This window comes from Cryptomeria japonica, chromosome 6 (genome assembly GCF_030272615.1).
Source record: "Cryptomeria japonica chromosome 6, Sugi_1.0, whole genome shotgun sequence".
In the NCBI taxonomy this organism is placed as follows: Eukaryota; Viridiplantae; Streptophyta; class Pinopsida; order Cupressales; family Cupressaceae; genus Cryptomeria; species Cryptomeria japonica.
Window position 1 is genome coordinate 31,152,748 of NC_081410.1, and position 19,464 is coordinate 31,172,211.

The 19,464-nt window shown below is 34.6% G+C and overlaps 1 protein-coding gene across 1 annotated transcript; it reads right to left on the reverse strand.

Annotated features, from left to right (window-relative positions):
- Positions 1 to 18,044: 18,044 nt before the first annotated feature.
- On the reverse strand, positions 18,045 to 18,976 carry LOC131069965 (oleosin G). Its single transcript, XM_058005511.2, has one exon. It carries the CDS (start codon positions 18,846 to 18,848, stop codon positions 18,387 to 18,389), a length of 462 nt encoding a protein of 153 aa, XP_057861494.1. The 5' UTR covers positions 18,849 to 18,976; the 3' UTR covers positions 18,045 to 18,386.
- Positions 18,977 to 19,464: the final 488 nt, after the last annotated feature.

Genomic DNA, 19,464 nt, shown 5'->3' on the forward strand with positions numbered 1-19,464 from the left:
AAGACTAAACCAAAGCAAACACTCAAACAAAAGCAAATTGAATCGTAACCCATGCCACTAAAAATATTATTAAATTATAAACCTTAACAAAATTACACACTAACCCTAAAACTAAATAAAAAATGACCACAGTTAATTTTTTTTGAATTATTGCACTTATAAATTAATAAATATTTTTTTATTTAATTTATTTTCAGTTGCCACTACGGATGCTACTAGCATATATATATACATGCTAGTTATAAATACAACTTTCTCAAAATATTATAAAAATTAATTTTCCTTTATTCTTATCGATCCATGCAAAAATAAATTTTTAATTTTTAATTTTTAAAAACTTTTTACTTCTCATTGTACAAGCCAATTGTACTAGTCTACAGATGCAACCCACCATGGATATTAGCTGGTGTATGATCGGGTCTCATTGACAAGACTGTTTGCCACACTATATTCTATATATTTTTGTTTTCAATTTATACAAATATATTTTTTAGTGCATGATGGATACTCAATTGCACGCTAATCAAAATTAAAAGTACATGGAACAAGTGGAATATGTAATGGAAAACTACTTAGTTTTCAAATATTATTAAATTATATATTTTGTAATAGTATTTATTTTATTTTATAATATTTTATTAAATTTAATTTTTCATTTTTATAATTATATAATATAGTAATTAAAATAATATATATTTTTAAATATGTGCATTTAAAAATAATTGAGAAATGTATTAAATAAGTCTATTTAAATAAATTTTTATTTGGTTAATAATTATTTTATTTATTGTTTTTTATTAAAAAAGCAGTGTTAATTAGGGTGCTGACCCTTAACAAAGAAAGAGACTATCGAAAAAAGAAAAGCCTGCTGGTAGGAAAAACAAAACATCGGAGCAAGCCCGAGACCAACAAGGTCAGACAAAGGGAACTTGTCCAACCTTCAACAAATCAAACCCAACTCAAGGAGGGGAGTGGACACCTAATCCAAGGGGGGGGGGCAGGGAGGACTTCCCCTTCCGCCTGCGACAAACAACAATCCAAACGATACTACTCTCCGGGCCATCAAGGGAATGACCAAGTGGAAAGGACCCTGGTTGTAAACCATCAGGAAAGCCACTATCATTAGGAATCAAAGAACAATCAGGTTGTAGAACAACAATAGAATGATGTTGTATAACAACATCAAGAGTAGAATCGCCAGGAGAAGAGCGAAGTAGAGGCGCGAGAGCATCAAATGTAGGAGCCAAGGGGGCAGGAGAGTCCACGGTAGCAGTAATATTAGCAAAGGCTTCATTAGCTGTAAGGGGCACCTCATCACAAGAGGATTCAACCGAAGAGTCTAAAGCATTAATAGTCAAGTGATCTTCAGTAGCACCCTTCCACCAAGAAGCAACACCTCTACGGCGAGAGAGAGAAAAGTCTGAAGCCAAGTGACCTGTTGAGAAGAACCTTCGATAGCGAAAGGGGAGGCCCTCATAGTCCAACGGTTGAGTCCAAGGCCTCTCTCCAACCATAAGAACCACATCCCTGGGGAGGGTCAGAGATGTGTCGACATCAATTAACAGACGAGCAAAGATAGAATGACCCATGGAGAACGTGACATCATCAACCTTCAAGAAGTTGCCAATGGAATTACCGATGGCCTTGAAACAAGAAGGCTCCCTTAAATGGAGAGGGAGATTGGGGAGGCGGACCCAAACCGGACGAACAGAGAGAGATTCAGTAAGGGGGTTGAAGGAAGAAGTCCAGTGCTTAATATATATATATATATATATATATATATATATATATATAGAGAGAGAGAGAGAGAGAGAGAGAGAGAGAGAGAGAGAGAGAGAGAGAGAGAGAGAGAGAGATCCCCCCAAGTCCACAACTTTCCCAAAACCAAATCACGATCAAGAGTAGAGGTAAAAGAAGCAACGAAAAAGCCTTTAGCACAAGGGAAAAGCTCAATGCCATGAGCAACTAAAGGCTTCCAAGAATCACTCACCCAATGATGAAGGTCCGGAAGAGAAGTCCAAAACCTAACAAATCTGCAGACCAAAGAACTTCGTTGATAGAAATCAACATTCTTCACAACTTCCCGGCCAGATACCACAACAGGGGAAGTCTTGACACAAGGAAGAGGTTGAATCCCCTTGGAAGGATGGGCAGTAGATCTAGCCACACAAGCAAATCTACAAATCCCAGCAAAAGGAGGTTTGGGCAGAGTAGAAGGAGGGTCGTCAAGAGCAACACCAATCCTGGGAGACTCCCTAATAACTGGAGCTTCATCAGCAGCAGCTAGGGCATCCAAATCCAAAATTGGAACAACAGTCGTGGGGGAGCCAGAACCCACAACCCGGGGAGCAACGTACACAGACCCAACAACACAAAGGGGAGGGAAGGCCGTGGGCAAGGGCATCAAGAAGAAGCCCCATCATAACCCATAGAAGTAGTGACGCCACCAACACCGCCAACACCAACAACACCAAACACAACAAAAGGGGCCAGCATAGGGGAGCTGTTGCGAGCAAGAGAGGAGGAATTTGAAAATGCCTGGCGGGAGTAGGAGACATCGAGCCATTTGAGCGGTTATGTATGTAAAAATTCAATTAATTTTTTAAAATGTCTTTATTTTGTAGAAAAGAAAAAATAACTTTTGATTTGTTCGAAGGTACAATTAAAAATAACTAGATAGATGATTCTAATTACAATAGTGTTTGTCTAAAGGAAAACTTACTAACAAAGGTCATTGAATGACTAGTTGTGTAGATTTGAATTACAAATATTATTATACATTTAATTCAAAATAAAAAATAAAAATATTCAATACACTACCATGAAAAGTTATTTAAGAGATTAATAGGTGAAAAACATAAAAAATATTTATTCTAGTTTTCAATTTAATAAGTTTATTGTATAGGTGTATTCCTCATGTATGTATTTAGATATTTGTTTGATACTTAAAGTGATTTTTAAATAGGTGTGTAAGTATTTTTATTGACAATTTTAATAAATTATTAAATCATCTTAGAATATATAATTATATTACCATTTTATTATACATATGAAATTTGTTATCCAAATTTTAATAAATTTATTAATTTAAACTAAATAAATGACACAAAGCTCATTCATTCATTTATTTATCTTCTTATTTTATTTTAATAGATCAATGCATTATTTAAACAAAACAAAAAACAAAAAGAAAAAAAAATATGTTTAAGAAAGGAAGTCCATGTGAACAAAAAACAAAACAAAAAATTCATTCAAATTTTTATATCTATTTATTATTAAATACTATGTTTAAAATTTTAATGCTTTGATGATTAAATGAATTCACATTTAAAATAAAAAGTTTTTATTAGCATATTCACACTTTGACACTTTATCCATTGTCTTTGTAGAATGCCTCTAGAACTAGTGACACAAATTTATTTTATTTTAGGAGAAGAGCACCAATAGATAACATAGTTCCAATAACCATCACCTTATTATTATGTTGACCCTCCAATCATCGTCATAGTGAAAACATCATTAATAAATTTGTTTTGCACCAATAGGCGATCATTTTTTGTAATTAATTGGCCCATTTGTGCACAACTATTGGAACATTTGTCCCATTTGTGCACCACTATTGGGACATTTTTCAACAAGTACTAGCGATTTTGAGTTGACAGTTAATGGAACATCTTTAGTTAGGTATCAGGCGACGCTTTGAAATGTTTACTTTTTGACCTTTGTGCACATACTAATTCCACAATGTGCATCGTTACTACAGTCGCATACGAAGACAACTTAAAAAAAATCAAAATTCGATGTACCGTTTAGGATCTATGGGTGAGAAAAGTTAGCTATGACGGCTACAGGTGCTCTTCCCCTAATTAAGAACTAATAAAAACTTTTATGTATTTCCTTTTGACATCTTTCTCTTTATGGTATTAGGCGACACTTTGAAATGTGTACTTTTTGACCTTTGTGCGCATAAGTGATTCCACAATGTGCATCGTTACTATAGTTGCATACAAAAACAACTAAAAAAAAAATCAAAATTCGATGTACCGTTTAGGATCTGTGGGTGTGCAAAGTTAGCTATGACGGCTATGGGTGCTTTTCCCCTAATTAAAAACTAATCTAAAAAAATTATAACAACTTTTATGTATTTCTTTTTGACATCTTTCTTTTTATATGCCCTTCTGATATCTCTCCCACTCCTTCTATCAAGACAAAACTTCATTTTTTTTTTGCCCCTTCTATCAAGACAAAACCTTTTTTTTTTTTGGGCCCCTTCTATCAAGACAGAACTTCAACGCATTACGTTGGGTTTTTTTTTTGGGTTTTTTTTGTATTCTTTAAAACATAATTGCCTATACAATTAAATATTCAAGAATTCAACTTCAATTTCATGGAGTGGGTTTTTTTTATATCTTTAAAACATAATTGCCTATACAATTAAATATTCAAGAATTCAACTTCAATTTGCATACTTCATGGAGTGGGTTTTTTTGTATCCTTTAAAACATAATTGCCTATACAATTAAACATGTCTAAGTAGGTGGGTTGGTACTACTAGAGGCATTATAGTGTCCAAGCATCCTAACCATTTAATTAAACACATATAAGTAAGTGGGTTGGTACTACTAGAGGCATTATAGTGTCCAAGCATCCTAATCATTTAATTAAACACACACGTCTAAGTAGGTGGGTTGGTACTACTAGAGGCATTATAGTGTCCAAGCATCCTAATCATTTAATTAAACACGTCTAAGTAAGTGGGTTGGTACTACTAGAGGCATTATAGTGTCCAAGCATCCTAATCATTTTAACATACATTAGGACTACAAAGTCTCTTAATAACCCTAAGAAACACCAAAAAAAACACCAAAATTTTGCATCACTAATCTTTCAAATTATAGAATTGAAAAATGTCTCATTTTAACCATCGTAATCATTTTAAGATACATTAGGACTGCAAAGTCTCTTAAAAAACCTACGAAACACAAAAATAAGACAAAACAAAAGGAAAACCTAGATAGTAAAGTGGAGTGGCATAACCTTTAATAATAAACATTCATTAATTGAAGCAAGGATGTTTATTATTAAAGGTTATCTACACAACACAAAAATAGGACAAAACAAAAGGAAAACCTAGATAGTAAAGTGGAGTGGCATAACCTTTAATAATAAACATCCTTAACTTCATTAATTGAAGCAATGATTAATTTTTAGTAACTGTATGTTCATCCTTCACTTTTTAATAAAAGCTCTATAATTATCCACTATGCATGTGACTGCTTGGACAAGAGGATCAGCTATGTTTTTAATTCTAAATTTATACTTCTTCAAAACTTCATTTGCATGCTTCTTTCCTTTCTCTAGCTCCCCTATTGTCTCTTCCACCTTTTGACACTGAGTGATCAAGTATGTGTACCTGTCCATGAGGGCAACATCAAATTGGGCTGAAGGTCCTAAGTGTTGAGCCTCGTATGCATCCCATCGATTCAAAGCTTGTCGTTGCTCCATTATTTCAGTACTAGTTAATCCTAAACCGAATGCTCCAAGCATATGTTTTATAAAATTCTCATATGACAAAATTTCTCTGAGGAGAGGGACCTAAATCTCTGCCATATCCTTCATATACTGCTGAAACATTTCAATCTTCAGCTCCAAAATGTACACAGAGGACTGCAAGTTTTCACAACCGTCCCCTCCTAAAAGGTCTTCCTCCATTATAATCTCTTCCCCTAACCGCAATACTTTATTCAAAATTTGAAATTGTTTATTAAAACTTCTTAGCTTTTGTTCCCATTGTGTAGAACAAGAATTTAAAGCTTCGCCTGCTTGTACTACCCTTCGGTATATCCTCATAGTATCCTACATAAATAATCTAATCTTAGCAGCATTTACTTGGGTCCATGATTTGGTTGCAGCGGCCACCCATCTCACCTCCACGAGTGCCTTCACTTCTCCTTCTAGTAGTGATGAGGTCGAAGGTAAGTCATCAGTGCCACAAGAGTCTAGAGGTTTGCACATTTCAATCAGGAGTTGCTTGTATTTCCCTAGTTTCTCTTTGAGCTCCATGTTTCAAGTAAGCTCTTTTTCAACACGCCCCCTGACAACACTTGTGGCTAGCTCAAAGTATCTAGCTCCCCCACTTGGTTTGTTTACCCAAATTTACCTGGGATATTTGATACTTGGGGGAAGCTTGTCCCTCATCTTAGAGTGGAATTGCCACATTTGCAATCACTTCACCGAATCCCATTTTTGATAAATGATGAACAATTTTTAGCTTCTTAGCCTTTGGTGGCTCCTCGGTGATTACTTGTTGTAAAGTGACCTTAGGAAGCTCTATTTTTCTCTTTTTCTTTTGAAAAGTGAACTCAAGTCATTGCGGTATATCTTCATCCTTGTCACCTTTATGTGACACTATCTCTACAGTTATAACATGGACCTCCGCTTGTTCCTCTGCTTCATCTCTTTCCTCTGCCTCTTTTTTCTCGGGATCTTGAGGTGAGGTAACTTGGCGGGCAAGATTGGTTTGGAGAGCCTGTTGCTTATGTAACTCTCCCAATTTTCCACTGACCTCTTCATTGAATGTCATCTCTTCCTCACATGCCTCTGTTTCACCTTGCTTGACTTCTATATCCTTGAGGAGCTCCTCTTGATCTTGAGGGGTTAGAACTAGTCTTTCATTCAATAGGTCCTATGCCTCATCCCCTTCTTTCTCGCCTTCTAGTGGCCTATGTTTCTCAAGATCCTCTTCTTCTTGATCTAAATCAGATTTGAAATGTTCCTAACTATTATTCATTCGATGGTAGACTTGAATCCTTGCACTCCAGGCTACTGTGCTGGTATATTAACTGGTGGTGGTGCAAGGGCGTTGGTGCATGGATCATGTGTGGCATTTGTTGAAGGTGGTTGAGTAGGTATATCTTTAGTAATTTCTATTTCTTTTTCCCACTCTTAGGTACCCTCTCTTGCAGTCTGCCCTATAGCTATCCTTGGTGGGAGGACTTTATCCATTGGTACTGCTCCTAATCCATCGGTCACTCCAAGGTCCACTGCCTTCTTCAACAAATCAAACTCCTTCATCTTCTCTTGGAGTTTCTTCAACAAGTCCTCAGTGCTTTCTTGAGGTTTCTCCCCCTCGTCAGGATCAGTGGACGTATTTTGTCTTGAGCTTGACCTCATCTTCTGAGCATACTCCTTGTAACCCCTCGATTGGGGTACCCCTGAAGTAGATTCCTTATGTTTCGTCTCTGAGGCATTCAACCTTACCCTTTGGCTTAGCCATTGCTTGGTCCTATTGATGACCACTTGAGAAACTTTTATCTTAGAACATGAGAAGTATCCAATAGATACTAAAAAATCAATTCATGTTTTATGTTTTGAAGATAAGAGAGATTGGAGGCCCAATAGTTGCCTTACATATTCCAATAAGATTACTCTATCATTGCAATATCTAGGAAGCAACATTGGGTTCCCTATGAATCCACTGACCCTGATGTAAGTAGATTGTGGGTTTTGGATAAACCAACATGCCCACTCTTGGATAATAGCCATGGCCTCCGGGCTAATCTGGTATCCTATGTCTCCTGTCAATTTAATTATTACGGGAAAAATGAAGGCATCATTAATTCTTCTGAAATGAGCCTTTGCATTGGCTAGGGGGAGTTGGGAATAATATTCCCATACCTTCTTCTGTCCTTCCTCATCCCTTAGCTGACCCTCTACTTGTAGTCCCAGAAACTTTCCAGCTCTGGCAGCCACCCAAATGACATAAGATGTGAAAAAGAACTTTTGAGTCTGGTGGACTTCCTTCATTTGTTTGCAAATGTTGTCAGAGAGGATCCACGACCAATCAAAATGTTGCTTTCCAATTAGAATAGTTTCCATAAACTGGAACCTCTGTGGATGGAAATGCTTACAATCAATCTTGTCAAAGTCTCTGCTCAGTGTAATAATCAAGTCTCTTTAGGGGTCCTTGAAGTCTGCCCTCAGGATCTCTGTTTCCTTGAGACCTATTTTCCTCTCTTCTTCTAGCCAGTTTTCATTCATGTTCCTTTTATTTGTTGCAACTTTGTCATTCCATGCCTTCAAGGCCTCCTCTTCAGTTGAGAGGAATATCTCTTCTCTGGTTGCGATACAAAACATGAATCCCAACATTTTGGGAGACAGGTTTGTAACTGTCCTTTCCTGTGCATCAATGGACTTTCTAGTGTCCGGGTTGTAGAACTGAGCAATTGTCATTATAGATTCTGGTGCTTGCACTGATTGTGGAAAAATAGGTGTCTCCACTAAGCCCGATCTTTTGATTCTCCTATGTAGGGCCTCTAGTTTGGGCTTATTTAATTGGGTTCTGATATCTTCAATTTCAATATGGCCAATCTCTGTGTCGGTAACCCATTTGACTTGATCATCCAACTTTGAAGAGTAGACTTGTCCTTGGTAGTGGTACTTCCTGGTTGCAGGAAGTCTGTCAATATCTTTGCTTCTTTTGCTAGAAGATGAGTCCATCTAAGTACCTGAACCTGAGAGAAGAAAATGAGGATCAGTTCTTTACAAAAAACATAAAAAACTTCCTTCACTTCAAGACTTCGAGCTTCCAGAGTAGGGAGTTTTTCTTTTTAAAACAAGGTCCAGAACTCCGGGGTTTTAGGGTAGGTACTCATGGATGCAGTCTGGAACTCCTACCTTCCAGGTTGGGTAGATAGCACTTGATTCTGGAACTCCGAGGTTCCAAGGTTCCGAGGTAAGGAGTTTAAGCTCATCTCAGGATCCTGTGGTGCTGAGCCAAATAACCAATAGGAGTTTAGCAAAAAAAAAGATTTATAAATGATAGACCTTGGAACTCTGGGGTTCTGGGGTAAATGATAGGGCTCCCTCGTAAAGAAATAATCCAGAACTCCGAGATTTCGGGGTTCCAGGGTCAGTGATAAGCAAGTTTCAAAAAAATCTTGAAACTTCGGGGTTCCAGGGTAGGTAAATTAGGGCATGCGGGACATGCGAAAGACAAAAAAATGAAAACAAAACAAAACAAAAAACAACAAAAATGACAAAGAAAGAAAATCTAACCTAAAAACGACCAAAAGGGCAAGAAAAATCACCTACCTGGTGGATCAAAAATGCCCAAGAATGCAAAAGGAAGCTTGACAGTTCGGAGGCTCGCATTTAGGAGGCAAGGAAGAAGGAGCTCTGAATGCACAAATAAATTTTAGAAGTTCATCATTCCTATTTATACCCCCTCCCAAAACCTGTCTGTACGAGTGATTTAAATAGGATCTCGGGACTCTAGGGTCTCGAGGTTCCGAGCTCAACAAACAAAACACCAAACAAAACATCCTACCCTAGGACTCCGAGGGTTCGGGGTTCCAGGGTAGGGAAGAGCAAACCAGGATCCACTTCGGGACTCCGGGGCGGATCAAACACACATACCTTGGGACTCCAAAGTTCTGAGGTAAAGAACTCACACACATACCTTGGGACTTTGGGGGTCTGGAATTCTGAGGTAAAGGACTCAAACACACATAAGACACACCTCGAGACTCTGGAATCCCAGAGTTCTGAGGTAAAGAACAAGAAAACAAAAGACACAAAAAAGGAGACCAACCTCGGGACTCCGGGGGTTCGAAGTTTCGAGGTTATTGAAAGAAAAAGAACAAAAGAGAGACCTCAAGACTTCAAGACTCTGGAGTTTCGATGTAAGAACAAAAAGGAAAAGAACAAAGTAAAAGCGAGCAACAACAGGGGACCCATATTGTAACACAAGGAAACTAATGGGGAATTGATATGCAAGGCATAACAAGACCCATCAACACAAAGGGGAGGGAAGGCCATGGGCAAGGGAACCAAGATGCAGCCCCCATCACAACCCACAGAAGCAGCGACACCACCACCACCAGCACCGCCAACACCAGCATTGCCAAACACAATATAAGGGGCCAACACAGGGGAGTTGTTGCGAGCAAGAGAGGAGGAATTTGAAAATGCTTGGGCGAGAGCAGGAGACATCGAGCCGTCTGAGTGGTTATGTATGTAAAAATAGAGTATTAGATTTTTTTTTGTTTTTCAATTAATATTTAAAATTTTCTTTATTTTGTAGAAGAGAAAAAAACAACTTTTGATTTGTTGGTAGGTACAATTAAAAATAACTAGTTAGATGTGATGGTATGATGAAAGAATAAGTATCTGATAGAATATTGAGAGGGGGGGTGAATCAGTATATTGAAAAATTGATAATAAGTTCCCAAGCTCAAACTCAATCAAACAAAGTAAACATATCTCAATCAAGATCAATATTCATAGGAATACTTGACATTAACCAGTTTAACTATTAAGACAACTTTAACAGTAAACACCTTCAATCTTGTAAACATCAACAATGCTTAATCATAACTCAACATATTCACCTCTCAATGCTTATACTTAACATGCCTTATCAGAAGTTAATCAAATCAACAAATAAGATCACAACCACAAAAGCATTCACCACTTGACACAAATGTTTATATTGTTGGCATTACAGTAAGAAAGATTGTTGATATTCAATAAGGATATTGAGAAGGTTGTTGAAGATTATTGATATAACTGAAGAAGGATGATAACTATCTTTATAACATTATTTTGTCATTGATGTCAAGAAATTGATTATATGATTCAGTATGATGTTGCCATATCTTGAGAAGATTGAAGAGAATTAAGATGTCGGTAAAAGACACAGAAAGAATGTGATGAATAAAGAGGAGGAATAAGTTATTCAATGGGCAGCTATTACTGAGTTAGACAATGATGAGATCATGATATTTAGATTGTTTTGATATCCTACATATGTTGTTGATTGTAAGGTTAATACTATACTATGTCACCGAGCAAGGAACCTAGTCGGTAAACCCTAAGGTTATCGATATCAGTTAATGAAGGCGAAATGTCTACCGAGTAAAGTTTAGTATTTATTGAGTTGCAACCAAGTTATGAAAGTGCACATTGGATGGATAAAAGCATTATTTAATGAAGGACAATGATTAGCTAGAGATGTATAAATGATTGGTATGTCGTGCATGAAGTTTGTTAAGGATCTATGGCAAAGGAAAATCAACAAGAAGATCTACAACGCAGATTGAACCACATTAACCTTGTGCAAGTTCCAAGAGAGGACTACAAGTCTCGAGGCAAGGTAAAACGTATTCAGGTCGGAAGGATACATTGAACCTGGTCAAGTTTGAAGATCTGATGGCTAAGATTGATCATGGGAAATGTGATCAAGGAGATTTAGCGGTTAGTAATTGTTTATAAATAAGGAATTGTTAATAAACAATATATGCGGGCAAGTGTAAGCACAAGAATGCTACATAGTGATTACCGAGCATAGAAGCTTGAAGATATGTTTGAATAATAGAGTAGAGAGCCCAACAGAAGACTAGATAAGTCTTATGACTAGATTGTTTTGAGCAAATAAGAATCTGCTTCAACATTTTAGATGTGAAGTTGCAAATAGATTTTTATTACTGTTATTTTGTAAGTGACAGAAAATCTCTTAACCGAGTGGACTTAACAATCTTATTTGTAAACCCTCTAGCAAGGTAACATTCTAAGTGAGTGTTTGAAATCCTTTAACAAGGTCACTTCTAACAAAGTGAAGATCCTAACAGATCTGAGGGAAATCCCTTAACTGGGTCACATCTAGCAATGTGTTTGTAATCTTTAACAGGATTTGCTTTTAACCGAGCATACTCTAGAAGAGTATATTTCTTAGTGGGTCCGAAATCCCACAGTGATTTTTCCCTATTTGGGTTTCCACATTAAATCTGGTGTTATGAGTGTTATGATGATTATGTGTTCATAAGTTTGCATGCTTAGCAGTTTTTGGTTAAGTTGTTGAAGTATAAGTTACCGAGGTTGAATCTGTTGATTTTATGGAAGTTTAAGTTTGTATGATTCACCCCCCCCTCTCATCTTGTTAGCTATTGGCATATGTACTTTACATTTAATATCAGAACTAACATATACGTGGAAAACCCAAATAGGTAAAAACCACTGTGAGATGGAACTCATAAGGATAGCTATCTGAACTCTTTCGAAGTTCGCCCTGTTAGGAGCCAAATTCTGTTAGAGATTTACAATAAGTCTTGTTAAGAACTAATTTCGATTAGGAATCACCCAGTTAAGGGATTTACAAATATGCCTTGTTAGAAGCACAATACCCTGTTGGGAGTAACCTCACTGGAGGATTTAAGAATCCAAGCTAATGGACCACCTTGTTAGAGGATTTAATGAATAACCAAGCTTGTTAGAGCTTACCCGGTTAAGGGATTTTACTTCTGCTATAATTGTTAGAAAATAATAGGTTTTTTTGATCTGTCTGAGTAGCACTATCTTTGCTTGATCAGATCCTTCTAAGCTTCAATCTGCCTTTCTCAAAGTGCAGATCCATTCATAGGTTGGGCAACCACACACTCAACAGATTTTATATCAACCTTGCCAACAACCTTTACAAACAACTTCATCGACCTTAAATACAAATCAATTAGGTCGGTAACACAATAGAAACCTAATTCTCATCATTGAGATTACAAACAAGGCGGTTCAATCTTGACCATTAGAAATCATAACAATCTCTTCACATTCTTCAAGACAATTCCAACCACTACATGATCATCGCTCCATTGGATTTTGTAACTCATCACATAATGTGCATTAAATGCAATCCACTTTTCTCCTTCCCTAGACAATAAGAAAACACGCCAAACTAATTTGAATTTATCCTCATACAGTGATCACACGTGTCTCCATCATTACCGCTCATCAAATAATAAACCAACAAACTTGATTGGTTAGGGTTTAACAACTGATAGGGTTTACCAGTTACATTACATGTAAAGGTTTAACCCTTCACACCGGTTCACGAGTTCAACTCACAAACTTTACATACATCGGTTACAACATCTTGTACATCTCTCTTCTTACCGATTATAAGCCACTATCAAAAACAACAATATCAGCAATAACATGAATACCTTTTACTGGTTCAATTGACATCAATGACAACATATCATTAATGCAATCTCTACGCAAAATGCCAAACACACTCAAAATGCCAACAAGATGATTCTAATTACAATAGTGTTTGTCTAAAGGAAAACTTACTAACAAAGGGCATTGAATGACTAGTTGTGTGGATTTGAATTACAAATATTATTATACATTTAATTCAAAATAAAAATAAAAATATTCAATACACTACCATGAAAAGTTATTTAAGAAATTAATAGGTGAAAAACATTAAAAAAAAAATTATTCTAGTCTTCAATTTAATAGGTTTTCTGTATAGGTGTAGTCCTCATGTATGTATTTAGATATTTGGTTGATACTTAAAGTGATTTTTAAATAGATGTGTAAGTATTTTTATTGACAATTTTAATAAATTATTAAGTCGTCTTAGAATATATAATTATATTACCATTTTATTATACATATGAAATTTGTTATCCAAATTTTAATAAATTTATTAATTTAAACTAAATAAATGACACAAAGCTCATTCATTCATTTATTTATCTTCTTATTTTATTTTAATAGATCAATGCATTATTTAAACAAAAAAAACATGTTTAAGAAAGGAAGTCCATGTGAACAAAAACAAAACAAAAAATTCATTCAAATTTTTATATCTATTTATTATTAAATACTATGTTTAAAATTTTAATACTTTGATAATTAAATGAATTCACATTTAAAATAAAAATTAAGTTTTTATCAACATATTCACACTTTTACACTTTATCCATTGTTGTCATTGTAGAATGCCTCTAGAACTAGTGACACAAATTTGGTTTATTTTAGGGGAAGAGCACCAATAAATAACATAGTTCCAATAATCGTCACCTTATTGTCATGTTGACCCCCCAATAGCTGTCATAGTGAAAACACCATTAATAAATTTGTTTTGTACCAATACCCGATCATTTTTTGTAATTAATTGGCCCATTTGTGCACAACTATTGGAACATTTGTCCCATTTGTGCACCACTATTGGGACATTTGTCAACAAGTACTAGCAATTTTGAGTTGATGGTTACTGGAACATCTTTAGTTAGGTATCAGGCGACACTTTGAAATGTGTACTTTTTGACCTTTGTGCACATACTGATTCCACAATGTGCATCGTTACTACGGTCGCATACGAAGACAACTAAAAAAAAAATCAAAATCTGATGTACCGTTTAGGATATGTGGGTGCGCAAAGTTAGCTATGATGGCTACGGGTGCTCTTCCCCTAATTAAGAACTAATAACAACTTTTATGTATTTCTTTTTGACATCTTTTTCTTTATATGGTATCAGGCGACACTTTGAAATGTGTACTTTTTGATCTTTGTGTGCATAAGTGATTCCACAACATGCATCGTTACTATAGTCGCATACGAAGACAACTAAAAAAATAAAAATAAAAATTCGATGTATCGTTTAGGATCTGTGGGTGCGCAAAGTTAGCTATGACGGCTATGGATGGTCTTCCCCTAATTAAGAACTAATCTAAACAAATTATAGCAACTTTTTTGTATTTCCTTTTGATATCTTTCTCTTTATATGCCCTTTTGATATCTCTCCCGCCCCTTCTATCAAGACTATTGACAAGAACTTCAACGCATTATGTCCCTTGTCCCTTTTTTTATGTCATGGTGAGTCATGGAGTGGGTTTTTTTTGTATCCTTTAAAACATAATTGCCTATACATAAATTCAAGAATTCAACTTCAATTTGGATACTTCATGGAGGGTTTTTTTTTAATATCCTTTAAAACATAATTGTCTATAGAATTAAATATTCAAGAATTCAACTTCAATTTGCATACTTCATGGAGTTACAATTAAACATTCAAGAATTCAACTTCAATTTGCATATTTCATTGTAGGACTGTTTGTTTTTATGGATAAAAGTACAAAATTGTGTCACATTTTTATAAAGGAAATGGTCAATGTAAAGTGAATCAATAGAAACTGAAATATATGTTTTTGAATTTTGAAATGATGTAAACTCATAAAATTTATATTCTTTTTTCTATTTTATATTTGTAATTTTAACAAATTTAGAACCATCCTCAACTCTAACGCATAGGGTGAGCGCGACTCCTCGAGCAATTTTAAAAAATTATTTGAATGTAGTTTTTTATAAAGTAAACACTATAATTTAGTTGCTATAAAATGTTGAAATTGAAGTTACACAAGCCACCACACTACACTTTAATTAGTAAATTTTAGTTTTTTTTCATCAATTTCTGTGTATAGTGATAACTAGGAACTTTAGTTCATGGATATATTTTTTATAAATATATATTTTTCAATAAATTTGAAAAGTCGTGTGTGCTGAAATACAACTCTTTCAGATTCCCACCAACTCTTTTCTTAATTATTTATCCAAATTAGAAAATAATTATACAACTTTTTTTGATTCCCACAAGCTTTTTTCTTAATTATTTATCCAAATTAGAATGATTCCCACAAGCTTTTTTCTTAATTATTTATCCAAATTAGAAAATAATTATATCATCTTGACATAGATTCCTTTCTCCACTGCATCATTTTTTTTTTCAAAAATTTTAAATAAATTTTAATATTTTCCTTTGACAAGGTAATCAACCTTATTTATAAAAATAAAATATAAAATATAAAAAACTAATTAAAATATTCAAAGATATATTTTATAAAATTCACTTATACATCTAGATTATAGATCTATAAAAGGATATTTTTACACATCTAGATTATAGATCTATAAAAAGATATTTTTACATTTAAAAAAAAAATTATTTATAAAAATCGGAGTATTCAAGAATTCAACTTCAATCTACTTGTTCCATAAGAATTCAACTTTAATCTGCTTGTTCCATACTTCAATATGTTGTATACTAATTCACACCCCAACACCCCAACACCCAACACGTCTAAGTAGGTGGGTTGGGCATCCTAATCATTTTAAGATACATTAGGTTAGGACTAAAAAGTCTCTTAATACATTAGGACTAAGAAGTCTCTTAATAATCCTAAGAAATGCCAAAATTTTGCATCACTAATCTTTCAATTATGAAATTGAAAAATGGCTCATTTTAACCATCCTAATCATTTTAAGATGCATTAGGACTACAAACCATCCTAAAATGATAATTGAAAAATGTCTCATTTTAACCATCCTAATCATTTTAAGATGCATTAGGACTACAAACCATCCTAATCATTTTAAGAAACCATCCTAATCATTTTAAGATGCATTAGGACTACAAACCATCCTAAAAACCCTACGAAACATAAACATAAACATAAACATAAACATAAACATAAACATAAACATAAACATAAACATAAACATAAACATTAACATAAACATAAACATTAACATAAGGAAAACCTAGAGATAGTAAAGTGGAGTGGCATAACCTTTATGCATGCAATGATTAATTACAACATAAACATAAACATAAACATAAGGAAACCTAGAGATAGTAAAGTGGAGTGGCATAACCTTTATGCGTGCCTTTATGCGTGCAATGATTAATGTTTAATTACAATTCTTGAAAGTGGAGTGGCATAACCTTTATGATGTAAGATAAAAGAAAAAGAAAAATATGAACAAATAATAACATCCTAACTTCATTAATTGAAGCAAAGATTACATCCTAACTTCATTAATTGAAGCAAAGATTAATTACAATTCTTGAAAGTGAATGTGATACATACTAAAAATGAAACTGAACGAATGATTCATTACAATTATAGTAAAAATGAGCCTTATTCTTCAAATTAATCATTTATAGTGCAAAATCCATTAATTGAACGGATGATTAATTACACTTCTTTAATGTGATACATCAATTAATCATTTATAGTGCAAATATGGAAGCCATATGAACATACAATCGTATTATACATGAAAGCCATAAGGACATACGATGTATGTATTGTGAAAAAAACAAAAGCCATAAAAGAAAACAAATACAACAAAGTTATATAATAAAAATATATAATATATAGTATAATAAAATGTCATCAATTAATCATTTATAGTGCAAATATGGAAGCCATATAAACATACAATCGTATTATACATGAAAGCCATAAGGACATACGATGTATGTATTGTGAAAAAAACAAAAGCCATAAAAGAAAACAAATACAACAAAGTTATATAATAAAAATATATAATATATAGTATAATAAAATGTCATATTAAAATAAAATTTCTCTGCTTTGGCTATATGATATAATAAAATATGATAAAATAATAAAATTGAGAGCATGGATTTTCAGTTCCAGTGATTACTGTAGTTTTCTTTATCCAATTAAAAAAAGATACTTTTTCATGTAAGAAATTCTTTCTTCAAAAAGAGACTCCTGGATGACATACAAGAAAGCCTTGAAATGTGCTTTATCGCAATGAATGGTAAAATAACAGTTTTGACTGTTAAGAGAGCTTTATTTATATGCTATAATTGTTTTGACTCTCTAAGAGTGTTATATATACGGGACGGAACGGGACAATTATCAATCAGAAGTTTTCATATGAACTGTAAAATTAGAGTTTTCGATAAGAATATTGTAAAACTATAGCTGTTTTAATTGTTAAATGGTTCAACCAATTCCTTCTCCTCCGGTTCAACATATTGTAAATCTATTTGACTGTTAAAAGGAGTATCATTCAGAACACCAGATCTTTTGGTACACTTTTCTGCCGCTAAAAATTGCCAATCTGCATCACTTTTTACAGGGTAGCATTAGCTGCTCGATTTATATCTTTATTGATGGTTAAAAAAGGTCAATCTGAACTATTGCAGAAAATAGCTTAACATGAGTTGCCGCCACCATTACAGCATTACTGCATGTTTAAGCATTTTCCCATTGAAATAGACTATGGCATGTTTGAATGTTGAGAATAAAATATCATTCTTTTAGCATGGATTAAGTTAATAGTTCTTTGATTGTTTAAGCTTTAGGAGATTAAAACATGCACACATATTTAGCTTTAGCCACGGCAGAGGAAAAATCTCAGATGCCCACAGAGCTGCAGCTCGGAATAAGAGAAAAAAAACACTATATATAGAGATCAAATACAATGATCTAAACATTTACCATGTCTTAAACAGAATTTAACACAACATTGCCATTTACAACGACAGAGGATCAAATGCAACTTCACTACCACTAGAGGCCTGATACTGAACAAAACCCAATGACTACAAAGGAAAAACCTATAAAAACATTATTTCCATGAAACAATATACTAATGGATGAATGGTGCAGAGAGCATAATATACTCTATGTATATATATCTGCGATCCAACATGAAATGCCTCCAATAATATACTGCAAATGGCCTAGTGAAAGTAGACTTAGATGTACTTATGATAATATATTGTTCAAGCTCCTTGGGTGACCTCCTGAGCCTTATTCTGCACATATTGACCATACTCCTTGGCTCTTTCCTTCACATCTCTTGCCTTGCTTGCAATCTTTTGCCTTGCATAGTCCACCTGATCAGACCCAGGTGGGTGTTTTCCTCTCATGTAGTTATAGATCCATGAGAGAGCAGAGAGAGCAGCAACTCCAAACCCACCAGCAGACAGAAAACCTGCCATGGTTAAAAACAAAACAATTCCAACAGGAACAAGTATAGGACTAAAGAAAACCAGCACAGGGGTGGCACAAACCAGTGTTACCACAGTCCCTGCAAATGTCATGCCAGCCATAACCATGAGTATCCCTCCCACAGCAATTGCACCAACCAGCTTCATTATCTGCTGTAAATTGGGTGTTTTTTCTTGTATCTTCTGCATCATGCCCTGTGCCTGTTGTTGTGCTTGTTGCTGCCGATCACCCATCTTTCAAATTCACTCACACACACACACAAATATATGTGTATATATCTATCCAATACTCTTATAAACTTCAAAGAAAGTACTCAAAACACTGCTTATAGATTGCTTCTACCTGCATGATAGAACAGCATTAAAAGACTAGTGTATATATATAAAAATCACCCAGGCTCGGTATGACTCATTAGGTATCAGGTTTATGAATGTCAAATAAAAATAACACGATGTGTCAAACGTGTGTGAAACTTATCATGACAAGTGTACAGGGTTATTGACATGTGTACCATTTGTAAAGCTTACAGACAAACAAAAACCAGACAACTCACGGACTGTCTTTACATGTAATGCATGGAGAACAGATTGTTAGGAGTGGACACCTACAGGCTTCTGTTTTCTAGACAATTATCCCCTCTCTCTGCTATTTTTTTTAAAACATTATGTTTTTGTTTGCTTGCATTCCACTTACGATGATGATGTTCTGGTTTTTATCTGTTCTGTTCTTGCATTGGAATTGATACATTTTGAGGGGTTTTGGGTAGATTCCCAATGTCCACAGCAGGGATCATAACATAAATCTTGAAGTGTAGGTTGCTTCATTATCTGTTCTGTGAAATTAATTGTG